At 53.8% G+C, this 15143-nt stretch overlaps 1 protein-coding gene across 1 annotated transcript; it reads left to right on the top strand.

The window, feature by feature from the left end:
* Positions 1-2548: 2548 nt before the first annotated feature.
* On the top strand, positions 2549-13968 carry P2RY14 (purinergic receptor P2Y14; the record flags this gene model as incomplete). The annotated part of the gene is made up of 4 exons (XM_080349673.1): positions 2549-2596; positions 6966-7993; positions 13560-13669; positions 13775-13968. The coding sequence occupies exons 2-4, from the start codon at positions 6984-6986 to the stop codon at positions 13966-13968; spliced, it is 1314 nt and encodes a 437-aa protein (XP_080205799.1). The 5' UTR covers positions 2549-2596; positions 6966-6983.
* Between the last annotated feature and the right edge of the window lie 1175 nt (positions 13969-15143).

The raw sequence follows: 15143 nt of genomic DNA, 5'->3' as shown, positions 1-15143 counted from the left end.
GCCTCGGCCCCAGAGCTCGGTCCTGACGGGAGTGCCCGGATTCCACGTGCACCCACGTGTCCACCCGCCGCAACACCAGAGACTGAGCACGCGGCCAAACCAGGCGGCGTGTCCGTGAAGAAACGACGCTCTGGGCAGGGCAGGACACACGCACAGCACGGGTGGTTCCGGTCCTGAGCAGCCCCAGAGCCTCCCAGGATGGGTTACTCAGTGCAGGGCAGGTGGCGGGAGGTGACACTGCGCGGCCGAGACGACTGCCAGATGTGACATCGCCAGGAAGCCTCTCGTTAGTAAACAAAAATGAAGTGTAAACCTTACAGGCGAATCCCCTGATGCCGCAAGATAGTTAATGCGCAGCGATCTTGAATGCCAACTGACAGTTCACGGACTTTCCAGTTAAGATGCTGCAGAGCACATCGTGTGGGTCTGTAGATTTTATGACTCTAAAAAAGGAAATTTGCAGGCAAGGCAGAAGTTCACTGTTCTTATTTTTAATAAAAGGACAAGAGAATCCCATGACTGAAAGTTTCCACAGCTGTTCCCATCGAAAAGGACAGTACACAACTACACACACAACTGCAACGTGTGTGTTTTCTGATGGTGACTGGGTTATTACCTTGAGGAGCGCTCGTTCGCCCAGAGAAAACAGAGATCTTCTCTCGTTCGTACTCAGATGAAGACGTAAGTGTGACGCATTTCTCCCTCTGATGAGAGCAGCTGGACCGTGCAGAAATCCTGACAGTGCGAGGGGTGACACACAGCGTCCATGGGACGTGAATCCTAAACCTGCAGCCGCCAGCCCACGGGGCAGATGCAGGGCCGGGGAAGTGGGCTGGCACCGCACCGGAGGGCTGGCACCGCACCGGGGGGCTGGCACCGCACCGGGGGGCTGGCACCGCACCGGGGGGCTGGCACCAGCAGGATCACGGCAGCAGCTGCCACCTGAAGAGGAAGGAGCCCGATGAGGAGGAAGGACCCGGTGCCAGGCAGCTGAGAGGGGACCAGAGCAAGTCCCTGCCTCGGACACCCGAGAAAGTAACTGAACCCCAGTTCACATCATGGTCCCTGCCCAGCACCCCTGAGAGCTCAGAGGCAGGTTCTCAGAAGGCTGAACACTCATACCACTGCAGAAATGGGATATAAGGCAAGTTTAAAACTGTCTATGAAACAAACAGCCAAGCTCACTACCCAAAAGCAACGAACAATTGATTATTATGGCTCTGATCTGGGAGTCTTGGAAACAATAGAGGAGCCAGAGCACTTGCAATAGCATACAGACAATTCTGTCTCTGAAGACACCCCGTTGTTTCCCGGGGTCTGGGGAGGGCAGAGGCTGCGGGCCGGCTGTGAGCGCAGGATGCACACTCGCAGCAATGCAGCGGCTGACGGAACAGTCACCTCCCGCACCTTGCACACCTTGCACACCTCGCACACCTCGCAGCCCCGTCTTGTACTGGGAGAAACACAGACGGAAAGTCCAGGAGGCAACCGTGTATTTAACAGAGGGTTTGGGCTACGTGCTGTAAAGCAAAGCTCAAGTCGTGTACTAAATATTTATTAACAGTAATATACAAAGCTTACATATTTCACTTTTTAAAAAAGTAAACATATATACTTCAATTTCTCTCCCCAAACCTGAGATCTCTCTCTGAACATACCGCTTTGCCAGCTTCATAACGAAGATATTACCTTTGCCATTGCCATACATTGCCACCAATTTTGTGCTTGATTTCAAAGCCTCCCAGTAAATGTATGGAAAGAACAGGAAGGGAGGAAGACAGACAAGTAATAAAGGTTCAAAGAAAAGGAACAACTAAGAAGCAAGGAGCCACAGAGCAGAGATGCAGCGCGTATCCCCGGAGCGCGGCTCAGCCCCCGCGCTGCGCTCCAGCACCAGCAGCCGCTCTGACGGCCGCTCGGCTCCACACACAACGTCACAGCCGGGCCTGGGAACGGCTGAGGAAAAGCAAACACCGGCGCCGAGCTCCAGAGTGCCGGCTGCTTTGCCAACTGCACAAACGCGGCTTTCCTGAACACGGTTCAACACTGCTTCGCGCAGACGAAAATAGCCTGACCATCTGCAGCCCCTGAGCTCAGCCCCACAGCTGCTCCGCTGCACCACGAGCCAGTGCTGATCGGGAGATAACCGTCACTGCAGAGCGCGCTGGCGGCACCGCCGGTGCCCTGTGCAGCGCATGGGGACAGCGGAGCCGGCCGGGAGCGACGGACCGGCTGCGGGGACACGGCTGCGGGACTCGCTCTGCACACCTGCCCGCGGGACGGGCTCCTTCTGCACACCTGCCCGTGGCTGACGAGGGACACGCGTCATTTGATGCTTCCTTCCAAGTGAAAGACTCCGCCTTCGCATCACATTTCTGTACGATACCAACGCCCTCAAACATTCTCTTTTGACTTTAAAATAGCTACCACTGTAATTCATTTTTGTAACTGACTAATAGGCTGAACGGGAAATCATCCAGGCGCTACGCAAAACACAAACAGATCACCGGGACCGAGCAGCCACGACAGTAAATGAACACGGAAAAGGGGGACAGACGCACGCCCAGGACGCCCCGGCGCTGCGCCACGGAGCCAGGTAAGGGCCGCGCCGCACCGGGCACCCGGCAAGAGAATCTTCTTAAGCAACTCCTGCTGGTTTAATTTACAACTAGGGAAACACAACTACGTAAATCTCATAGCTTAAAACACCAGAAAATACAATATAAAAATCCAGTATTTAAATGGCGAATGTTACTGTTACAATAGAATACTAAAGGGAATTATTTCTTTATTTGAGACACATTTTCTGCCTTTTAAATACCCGGTTTCAGGAGAATAAAACTACTAATCATTAAAATGCTTTATTAACACACTCCTACTAGAACAAATCCGATTTTGACAGGACAGTCACTTCTAAAAGCTGATCTGTTTAATCCTCTAATATCAAATCATAAACGGACCATTCCCAATACTCTGGTCCTAACTTCTCTTACATCCACCACTCCCTAATTGGGACATCATTACTGACGGGGGGTCACAAGGATCTTGGTGGCATTTTTTGGAGGCTTAATAAGAAAAAATGGAGTGTTTGGATTAGACCAGAAACAGATCCTACATGCAAACAGCTCAAAGCATCGCCCAGGTTGCAGTGCGAGTATCGGGGTTTGCACAGATACTTCACAAGCTCTAGTCTTTTAACGTTAAAAGATTGCAGTTTTAGAATCATTCACACCCTTGTCTAAAAATCAGAAATAAAAAGAGAATGAAAACTTCAACTTTCAGGAGAATGAGGCTGTTAAATCTCAGCTTTCGAAAGTGCCAGGGGCTCTTGGGCACGAAGAAGAAATGAAACAATCCGTGGTGAGTCTTGCAAGACAGAAATGAAATTCCGCCCTTGAGGTGTCCCCACGCCGCAGCCACGGGCGCCTGCACTGCCCTTCACAGGGCGCTTGAACGGCACAAACAGCCTTATCTACAGCTGCTCCTGTCGCCTCTCCCCGCTCACCTTGTCCCTCGCAACACCGGACATCACCGCACACCGCGGGCAAACGTCCCGCACCAGCTGGAATCTTGTGTCCAGCTGTGGCCCCTCAGTTCCAGCAGGACAGGGAACTGCTGCAGAGAGTCCAGCGCAGCCACCAAGATGCTGCAGGGAGTGGAGCATCTCCCGTGTGAGGAAAGGCTGAGGGAGCTGGGGCTCTGGAGCTGGACAAGAGGACACTGAGGGGGGACTCATTCCTGGGGATCAATATGGAAAGGGGCAGTGTCAGGAGGATGGAGCCAGGCTCTGCTGGTGACAACCAGGGACAGGACAAGGGGCAATGGGTGCAAACTGGAACACAAAAGGTTCCACTTAAATTTGAGAAGAAACTTGTTGTGGGTGAGGGTGTCAGAGCCTGGCCCAGGCTGCCCAGGGGGTTGTGGAGTCTCCTTCTGTGCAGACATTCCAACCCGCCTGGACACCTTCCTGTGTAACCTCATCTGGGTGTTCCTGCTCCATGGGGGGATTGCACTGGGTGAGCTTTCCAGGGCCCTTCGACCCCTGACACTCTGGGGTTCTGGGATTCTGTGTGTGGTGCCTTCGGCAGGTGGCCTGTCACACGCAGCCGGCACTGCCACGGTGACAGCGGCCAGTCACACATAGCCGGCACTGCCACGGTGACAGGAGCCTGTCACACACAGCCGGCACTGCAGACGCCTGCACTCACCAGTGCTGGCCCGGTGGCCACGGTGACAGCAGTAGGTGCCCCACGCCAGCCATGCCCTGGGCTGGCAGCAGGACGAGCGCGATGCTGGAAGCGTGGCTGCGGGGGGGCTGGGGGTCTCACGTCCCCGCTCCCCCAGCGCCGGGCTGTGCACCACGCTGCTCCATCAACCTGGGCACAAAACCACCTGTTTTCTCATCCCTGCATTGCCTGAAAACACCGGCTTGCAACATGTACTTTTGCTAGAGGGTGAGCAGCTGGGGAGGAGAGGAGGGAAGGGGCAGCACGCGGAGCACAGCGAGGAGCCCAGACCCCCAGACGATGTTGCACCCTTTGTGGAGCCCGTCCCACAGCACCGCACTCAGCACCGTGGACGATGGTATCGCAGCTCCTCGTGACTTCCTGCAACAGCAACGCGATTGTCATCATTGGCACCCTCGTGCAACTGCTCAGCACTGCACTCTACGCATCCGTGACAAACCACCACCCGACACCTCGTTTTAAAGAGCTGAAATATATGTGGTGTATTTTGCATACTTTTATCCTCTGGAGTATGGAGATGCAGACATTGCTTTGTGACAGATGTTCTAATAAGAACAGGAAAATAAAGAAATCTTAGTCTCCTGGCAAACTTGCAAACCTGCAAACTTGCCCCATGACTGACGCATCAGCAGGAACGCGTTAGAGAAACGCTCCTCTCTCGGCACAGCTCGGCAGAAGCGGCGGCTTCGTGCGCTGGGCACCGCGCGCCCTGTAGAGCTCTGACCCCAGAGACCGCGTGTGGCCCCATCTCCGTCCCCACGTACCGCGGCGCAGGGCACACAGCCCCAAGGACAGTGACCGCTGCCAGCAGCTGACCCCGCGACTCACCAAGCAGCTGCACCGCTTCCCAGAAACAGCTAAAATGTGCGCTCAGTGCTACACAACTTCAGTATATTCAACGGGAAAAAAAGAACTTGTAAATATTATTCTTATGTTCAGTAAAGCAGCCATGAACTTTTCCTTCTGTAACTTAGCTGTCAGATTTCAAAGTGCCTTGGTGATACTAGAAGGGTTATAAATGACAGTGTTAAGAGCCTGAATACAGAAGGAACTAAGCATTTTTCATGGTTGATGCAACTTTCCTTTTGTGTTTTGCCAAGACAACGTGATTTGCAAACTAAGAAAGCTCAAAACTTTTCTATATTTTACCAAAACAATCTTGTTAATTGGTGAACCAAGTCTGCTGCTTTTGCACAACTAGTTGATATTATTTACATAGAATAAATAGACTTTATGCTGTACCAGGCATTTGAACACAAAATGCTGCTCAAGTATGAAAGGCCATTGCCACCTACATATCACAAATCGCTGGGTGCCAACATGTACCCTCCAACACACCAGCAAACAGCAGCGGCTATGCAGCAGCAAAATAAACAGCAGTGTTGGAAGAATTAGGTAGAAGGGGGAAAAAATAATCCTTAAGTTTAGTCACTGCCTCAAGCAGCATCTGGACACAAAGCTCCCAAACTGACCCACCAGTGCACACCAACGAGGAGCGGTCACGGTGTGCAGATGAACCTGACGCCGTTACCACATTCATGTGGTAACTCTAGTGTGACGCCTGCCCTCCGTGCCGTCCTGCTCCTTTAAAAACCCAACCAAACGACAACGGACGCCCCAGGACTGGAGCCAACACGCCGAGACGGGAGCGCAGGTCCGACAGAGCAGCACCAGGAGCCGCGGGCGCCGGGGGGCACAGGGCAGCACCCGCTCCCTTCTCCAGCCGCTCCGGAACAGCGCCGCACCGCTCAGCCGTGCTCGGCTGCAGAACACACAGGAGACAGCGTACCCAAGGAAGCCACTTTTACCTCTTTAAAAGCAAATTCCCATGTCTAGTTATTGAAAGGTTGTGTTCAGGTTCCAATCTGCTATACGGAGGCATCAGCTACAGCTCTGACTGTGGCAATAAGGGAATTCTTTATTTTCTAAAAGATGGTGGCTTTCTTTTCCCAGCTCCACGGCACATGTTTACCAGTTGCCTAGGTTTTCATTTGCCAAATACAACAGCATTGTGTCTATATCTGTTCTGCCCTCCCTGCAGAGGATAATCCGCCCCCATAAACATCCTGCCAAAGAAAAGCTCACAGCAGATGTGAGTTCTTCTCGGCGATCCTCTAAAATCTAGATCTGAATGACTGGAGAGGACAAGCCTGGCTTCTCCATTACGCTAACACGCGGACACGTGCTGCTCAAAGCGCACGCTTCCCGCAAGCTGTGCTGGCGGCACACGCGGCTGCCTTTGAAGTGAGCATTAGAGAACATTGGCAAACACGAGATATTTCCAGGCCTGACTAACAGAAGAGCATTCGCCGTGCCTGGATACAAACCAGAACACTTGTACAAGGAATATTCATATCCCTCGTGTGCTTCCTGGTAAACCAGGGCTAAAAATACACTCTGGTCCTCAGAGATAATGAGATGTGCTGGGGGCACATCCCTGTGCGTCGGTGCCCCCCCGGTCTGCAGCACATAGACTGAGACCCACAGAAAAGGGCAGCACAGGGCTTGAAGACAACAGATCGAAACTAAACAGAGAAGCAAACGGAGTCTCTGTCCAAAAGAGCAGTAAACCCTTGAACATCATCAACGAGTGAGATGGCACCACTTGGAAAACACTTACTATGGAAATGATAATGTGGCGATTCCTGAGGAATGTGCCAGGTTTATTGTGAAGTAAGAGCAGAACTCTTGTACTAATTAGTCTTTCTCTGTCTCCAGGAACACGGACATGGTAGGATGCTCAACTCCAGCAGCAACTCGTCGGGCAGCGGCTGCGGCCACAGCACAGTGATAACCAGGACGGTGCTCCCCCTGCTCTACTGCCTCATCTTCCTGGCGGGGCTGGCGCTGAACGCCGCGGCCGCCTGGCTCTTCCTGCATGTGCCCAGCAAAAAGAGCTTCATTGTCTATCTCAAGAACATCGTGGTTGCCGACCTCCTCATGAGCCTGACGTTTCCTTTCAAGATCCTCGCTGACTCGGAAATCGCGCCTCCGCAGCTCAACGCGTTCGTGTGCAGATACTCCGCTGTTGTTTTTTACACGAACATGTACATCGGGATAGCGTTCTTCGGCCTCATCGGTCTTGACAGATACTACAAAATTGTAAAGCCTTTGTTCGCCTCCTTTGTTCACACTGTCAACTGCAGCAAGGTGGTCTCTATAATTGTATGGTTATTGTTAATGGCTATATCCTTTCCAAATATGATCTTAACCACTGAAATCACTAAAGAAAATTATTCCACAAAATGTATAGGTCTTAAAAGTGAGCTGGGCAGACAGTGGCACAAGGCATCCAGTTACATTTGCACAGGAATATTCTGGGTTGTTTTTCTTCTGCTAATCATTGTTTACACTTCTATATCCAAAAAAATATACAGCTCTTACAAAAGGTTCAGAAGGAGCTCAGAAGCGACCAAGAGGAAAACCAACCGCAACATATTCAGTGTCATGTTCGTGTTTGTGGTTTGCTTCGTCCCCTATCACCTCTGCAGGATCCCGTACACGCTCAGCCAGACGAGCTCGCACTTCAGCTGCCGGGCGAGAGCAGCCCTGTTCTACGCCAAGGAGTTCACGCTGGTGCTGTCCGCTGCCAACGTCTGCCTCGACCCCATCATTTACTTCTTCCTCTGCGTTCCCTTCCGAGAAAAGCTGTATCAAAAACTGCAGCTCAAGCTGAAAACTTCAAGCGAGGCTGAAATTTCTAAATCCAAAAGATCCAATACGCTCGGGGAAAGTATAAACATAATGTAGGTTCAGGGCTGCAAAATAACGCACGTTTCAGAAAGTGACTCAAGTATTCAGGCCTCAAAGAAATGGAACAGATGAGAACCAGCAGTAACAGAAAAAGCTTTCAGCATAAAGATACCAAGTGGAGTTTCTCTGTATAATCACATTATTGCGTGTTGCCAATATATTTACTACGTGCTGCTGCACCTGATGCTGTGAGTGCATTATGGTGGGATACAACATGTCTGGATCTCAGAACAGAGAGAGGAACAACTGGAACAAAACCCCCAGTGCCCCAGCCAGGGACCGTCCGACAGTCGTCCCCAAAGCCACGCGCCGCGGTTCCCGGGAGCCGCGCCACACGGCGACGGCACCAGCCGGCCCAGGGACCGGGACCGCGGGCAGGGACGTGTCCCAGAGCCCACGTCCCACAGCCCGCGGACAGGACCGGGACCGTGGGCAGGGACACGGCCCAGAGCCCACGTCCCACAGCCCGTGGGCAGGGACACGGCCCAGAGCCCACGTCCCACAGCCCGTGGGCAGGACCGGCACTGCGGGCAGGGACACGGCCCAGAGCCCGTGGACAGAACCGGGACCCTGGGCAGCTCCCGGGCGCTCCAGCTCCCGGAGCAACGCGCCGAGGCAGCGCGCAGTGGCAGGAAGGACTATCGCAATGGCCACGGAGAAAACGTGAACCAAAAATACAGATGAAATCCTCAAAGATCTGCACGGAACCTCTAAATATATATATATATATGTAGGATTTCTTAGGGGAAACACTCTATAAACTTAGGCATTAAGCATGATTGTCACCCTTAAGCACCAAATGTAAGAGTACTTCTGTAAAACGCGATGCTCAAGACAAGCATCTAAGGAGGATCCTTCTATAAACCAACACGGTTACGCTGCACCATACTGTCCAGGGCTTCTCCGCAGTAACACGGTGCACGCCAAAGATGTTCACACCAAACTGAGATCTCAGTAACTCCTGTTGTTGCAGAAGACGGTAAGGACACTCAAAGACCCAAAGAGTCTAGAAACTCTGGGGTATATTTGAATCCAGCAAGAACAATGTTTTGGGTTTTCCTATGCTTTTGGGATGATGATAAACCATTTCTCTTTGTACAAAGATAGTAGCTGAAAGCCACTAACCTTCTATATATAAATACAATATCTTTTTTTAACTGTATTTTCCAGCGCAGCCTTTTTCTTTTTTCTTGATTATTTTTATCACTGCACAGGGAAAACACACTGGTGCATAAAGCGCCCACAGAAGCTTTCAGGCAATGGCTCTGGAAGCCGAATGCTTTCGGTTTACTTTGCAAAGATGATAGAGGAACAGAAATATCATGTGCTTCACCTTTCTGCCACTGTGCTTCACCCCAGTCCTACCAGACACTGCCTCGGGGGGAGAGGTTTATAAACGCACGGGCTGTGAGCCTTCTGGGCTGCGGGAAACTGCTGGTGCAAGAGCCCCACGCACCGCCCCGGGGCTCTGCCGGCGCGCGTGCACTGACCCTGAGGGACCGAGAGTCTGCACACACCGGGGTTCACCCCGTCCCTTCCCCTGCGCACTGTGCACACAACGGGGTTCACCCCATCCCTTCCCCTGCGCACTGTGCACACAACGGGGTTCACCCCGTCCCTTCCCCTGCACACTCTGCACACACCGGGGTTCACCCCGTCCCTTCCCCTGCGCACTGTGCACACAACGGGGTTCACCCCGTCCCTTCCCCTGCGCACTGTGCACACACCGGGGTTCACCCCGTCCCTTCCCCTGCGCACTGTGCACACAACGGGGTTCACCCCGTCCCTTCCCCTGCGCACTCTGCACACACCGGGGTTCACCCCGTCCCTTCCCCTGCGCACTCTGCACACACCGGGGTTCACCCCGTCCCTTCCCCTGCGCACTCTGCACACACCGGGGGTTCACCCCGTCCCGTCCCCTGCGCACTCTGCACACAATGGGGTTCACCCCGTCCCGTCCCCTGCGCACTCTGCACACACCGGGGTTCACCCCGTCCCGTCCCCTGCGCACTCTGCACACACCGGGGTTCACCCCGTCCCTTCCCCTGCGCACTCTGCACACACCGGGGGTTCACCCCGTCCCGTCCCCTGCGCACTCTGCACACACCGGGGTTCACCCCGTCCCGTCCCCTGCGCACTCTGCACACACCGGGGTTCACCCCGTCCCGTCCCCTGCGCACTCTGCACACACCGGGGTTCACCCCGTCCTGTCCCCCTGCGCACTCTGCACACACCGGAGTTCACCCCGTCCTGTCCCCCTGCGCACTCTGCACACACCGGGGTTCACCCCATCCTGTCCCCCTGCACACTCTGCACACACCGGGGGTTCATCCCGTCCCTTCCCCTGCACACTCTGCACACACCGGGGGTTCATCCCGTCCCTTTCCCTGCACACTCTGCACACACCGGGGGTTCATCCCGTCCCTTCCCCTGCACACTCTGCACACACCGGGGGTTCACCCCGTCCCGTCCCCTGCGCACTCTGCACACACCGGGGTTCACCCCGTCCCGTCCCCTGCGCACTCTGCACACACCGGGGTTCACCCCGTCCCGTCCCCTGCGCACTCTGCACACACCGGGGGTTCACCCCGTCCCGTCCCCTGCGCACTCTGCACACACCGGGGGTTCACCCCGTCCCGTCCCCTGCGCACTCTGCACACACCGGGGTTCACCCCGTCCCGTCCCCTGCGCACTCTGCACACATACACTGGGGGTTCACCCCGTCCCGTCCCCTGCGCACTCTGCACACATACACTGGGGGTTCACCCCGTCCCGTCCCCTGCGCACTCTGCACACATACACTGGGGGTTCACCCCGTCCCGTCCCCTGCGCACTCTGCACACACCGGGGTTCACCCCGTCCCGTCCCCTGCGCACTCTGCACACACCGGGGGTTCACCCCGTCCCGTCCCCTGCGCACTCTGCACACACCGGGGTTCACCCCGTCCCGTCCCCTGCGCACTCTGCACACACCGGGGTTCACCCCGTCCCGTCCCCTGCGCACTCTGCACACACCGGGGTTCACCCCGTCCCGTCCCCTGCGCACTCTGCACACACACACTGGGGGTTCACCCCGTGCCTTCCCCTGCACACTTTGCACACACCGGGGTTCACCCCGTCCCGTCCCCTGTGCACTCTGCACACACACACTGGGGGTTCACCCCATGCCTTCCCCTGCACACTCTGCACATACCGGGGTTCACCCCGTCCTGTCTCCCTGCGGAGCCCCCGCACCCCAAGCCCACCCCGCAGCCCCTCCCGCAGGCTGGGGCTCCACAGCCCAGCCAGCCCGGGCCCTGCAGGAGAAAGCTGCGTTTGGTTCTGTTATTTCAAGAGAATACATTAGAGATTATTTATCTGTTTTTTTCAGAGCTCCCGGGCTTGTCCAACTGAAACCTCGCAGGCTCTTCCCTCCCAGGAAGGGAAACTGCCTGTGGGGAAGGGAATCTGCTGCTTTGAGGGAGAGATTTTGTCATTTATGGCAAAAACATTTAGTTCCTTACATGGCAGGGCTTGGTATTTGTCCACGTAAATCTCAATAACTGTGGCTGTGAAAGCACAGTGGCACACAGAGATGAAAATGCTTCCACAGTATATGCTTGTCTAACTTTTTAATTGCTTTGCAAGCTTTGACAAAAAGGAGGCAGACCTTTGAGCAGGGACCGCTGAGACAGGACAAGGGTGACGGGTTCAACTAAAGGAGGGAGATTCCGGCTGGACATGAGGAAGGAATTGTTTGTGCTGAGGGTGGTGAGAGCCTGGCCCAGGTTCCCAGAGGGGTGGTGGATGGACCATCCCTGAGACATCCCAGGCCAGGCTGGACAGGGTCTGAGCACCCTGAGCTGGTGCAGATGTCCCTGCCCATGGCAGGGGGGGAGCTGGGGAGGTCCCTCCAACCCAGCTGATCTGTGATTCTGTGATTCCAACTGCACACACAAAATGTGAAGAGGTAGCAGAGCTGATCCTGGGACCACCCACATCCATCTCTGGTGTGCCCAGTTCGAAAGGCAACTCTCCTGATGCTCTTAGAAAGGTCACTGGATTTAGGTTTGTTTTTTTACGGTTTAGATGTTCTTTTCCCCAGCTTTGTTCTCAGAAGGGATTTAATCGTTCTGGCCGAGTTCCCTTCTCACACCCCCAGCCCGGGCAGGCGCGCCATGGAAAACCTCTAACGTCAAAAATTCAGCAAAGTTTAAACACCAAAAATAGGGGTTTATGATGAGAAGTAACTTTAACTACAGCAAAACCTACCATCTGCATCTGTGATTTACAAACAAAAAGGGCCTTTTAAGTGAGGCATATAGACAGGGGAGGTGGATGACACTGACCCACAGTCAAAACTGAATCATAACTCAGAGCACTCACGTTCTCACGTTTCTTCTCCTCCCCAAACGCCTCTGTATGAAGTGTAAATCACCCTTCAGTCCAGGTTTACCCAGCCATCACGTTGGGGTTTAGCCCTGGAAGAGCTGTCCAAGCTGTAAACTGACCCTACAGAAAAGGGGAGACACAAACACACACAAAACTGACTGAACGCTGCATTTCGAGTTTAAAAAAGAAAAATACAAGCACGCAAAGACCGGTTTTGCATCACGAGCGTAACACCACAAACCCAGCCCGTGTTTGCTCAAAACCAAACATGGGATCTTTGCGGATAATGAAGCTTTGCAAACATTTCGACAAATATGGTCTGAACTTTAAGCTTATGACTAAACTTCAAACCAGACATTCTTCACTTGTTTCCTCACAAAGCTCTGGTGCGTGATTTGTAAATTCCTGTGGATTTTCAGCTGTGACAAAGCGCTAACACGGGGGTTTTGGTAGCGCTGTCAGTACCTCGGCTCCTGGCCTCCTGTTGGACCTCTTCTCCTGTTTGTTTTTTTTAAAAAGCTTATAAACATTTCCCTCACATCCCTGAAGTGTCATTATTATTTGTAATAGTGCTTGGCAAGTGACCAAAGGTGCAGAGTTGTAATTGCTATTGGTAGAATCCGTGTGCCTTTAAATCTGCAAAACAGGTTACAGCTCTAGAAAAGAGATGTCATGCAGGGATATGAAAGTGAAAGAGGCCAACTGCAGACAAAACCCGGCTCCACACCGATCTTCACACGTAAGACATATGGGGGGCGGGGGGAGTTTGGGCTTCACAAATCTGAAAGCACAGAACCCGCGGTTGCTGCCACACGTCTCCAGCGCCAGCCAAGAACCCGGGACCCCCGAGGTTTTGGGGACCATGCATGTGTCCCCACGCAGGGCTGACTCGGTGCGCACATCCCATCACCCTTGCACACGTGGTGATCGTTTGAACTCAGTGTTCACCCTGCGGCCGGGAGGAGTGAGACCTGCACGGCCGGGGGCCGCTCTGCCACACTGGCACCGCGGCGCTCCGGGGACAGCTGGCACGGTGCTCTGGGGACAGCCAGCACGGCGCTCCGGGGACAGCCGGCACCGCAGCAAAAACGAGCTCCGAGCCGCAACAAACCACGACAGCCCGCGCTCCTGCCCACAGCACCCTGCCTAACCCGGCTCTTCCTCAGCCTTCTTCCTCCCTGCCGCTCAGTCCCATCCCGCAGAGCACCGAGTGCCGGAGGATCGGCTCACGGCGAGCCACGCAGAGCCCTGTCTTTGGCACGTCCAGCCCTGTCCTTGGCGTGGGGGACGCCGGCCTCGGTGTGCCAGACACGGCCCTCAGCGTGCCCCTGCCCCAGGAAGCGGGAAAAGGGTCTCTCCGGGCTCTGTCGTGAGCACTGACATTTTCCGTCACCTCTTTTTTAGGTAACTTCCACATGGTTCAGTTATCTGAACGCCGGTCTGAACTGCGTCAGTTGGCACAGTTAGAAACCACAGAGGCGTTCCAACACCAGCCGCTGCGGCAGAGGAAGAGGCTGACGCGCTCCCGGGCTGCGGAGCAGCCGCCCAGCCGCGCCGAACGCTCGCAGGGCGATGCGCGAGGAGCCCCGAGACGCTGAGACAGGTATGTGCTTTGGTCTTTATTCCAGCCCGTCTAGAGTACGTGAAAATAGAGCTTGAACGCAGGCTGTGCCGAGCACAGGGAAAGCCAGGCCCAAGTGAGCTGAGCGCTGGCCCCGGCCAGTGTCCCCCGGTTCAGCCGTATTTAGGGGCTGGGTTTGTCGAGACTCACACCGGCAGCTCCTCGGCCCAGCACAGACCCAGACTTAACAACCGCCTTCCGTGTTAGAGCACCCCGAAAGCCAACCGAGAACAAACCGCTTCTCCCCTCTTTTAAATCACCGGAGGATCTGCAGCCACTTTGGTTTACAAATTACACACATCTGGATATGTCTTACAGCAGAAAATAGGTGTGTGAATGCAGTTCTCTCATATTATATATTAAAATTGGGAACAATAGGATAAAATAAGAACCTGTTGCAGCCTGATGCTATTCCAGACATAGATGTATTGGTTTTGAGTCCTCCTTTCCCGCAGCATTCTGTGCAGCAGCCTGACGGCACAAGACCCTGGCGGGCACGGAGCAGCACGTTGAATTCAAATAAGACCAACACTTTCCTTTTTTCTACCCTGTGATTTCTTAGTGAAGTGTAAAAGGGGAGTGAGCAAAAATATTTAACAGTGGCTTCTTTCAGAACTTGCTTTTTTCCAAAGGCTTCAGAAAAACATGGTTAATTTCTCCTCTGTTCAAGTAGGAACAGAGAGCAGCTTGTGAAACTGACTACAACTGTTTGCTCATCCCATATATCTGCGTCTGACATGTTTTTATAGAACAAGACGCTACAAATATTACGCTTCTTTATGGAATAGCTTCAATTGTTCAAAAGTTATGAAGCCCTAGTATGACCATTATTAACCAGATGCTTAATCTTGAAGAAATTCAACCCTTTTTCTTCGGTGTTTTGGTTGGTTGGCGGGGGTTTTGAACCAAACACACACCCAGAAGGACTGTGCTCGTGGAAAAGCTGCTCTGAAGTCTACATGCTTTCTAGAACCAGTGTAATACATCTCCAAACGTTCCCGATACAAGAACAAAGCCCTCTTGGATGCCAGTGAAGCAGCACGGGGAGAGACAGACACTTCTTCCCAATTGTGTTTTTCCCCCGAAACTAACCCAGCACAAGTCTCCGAGCACACCTGCTGCGCTCGGCCAACGCTGCTGTCCCTGATGTCT

Source organism: Nesoenas mayeri (genome assembly GCF_963082525.1).
Source record: "Nesoenas mayeri genome assembly, chromosome: 9".
In the NCBI taxonomy this organism is placed as follows: Eukaryota; Metazoa; Chordata; class Aves; order Columbiformes; family Columbidae; genus Nesoenas; species Nesoenas mayeri.
Note: the sequence above shows the minus strand (reverse complement) of the source record. Positions and strands in the feature narration are given on the sequence as shown.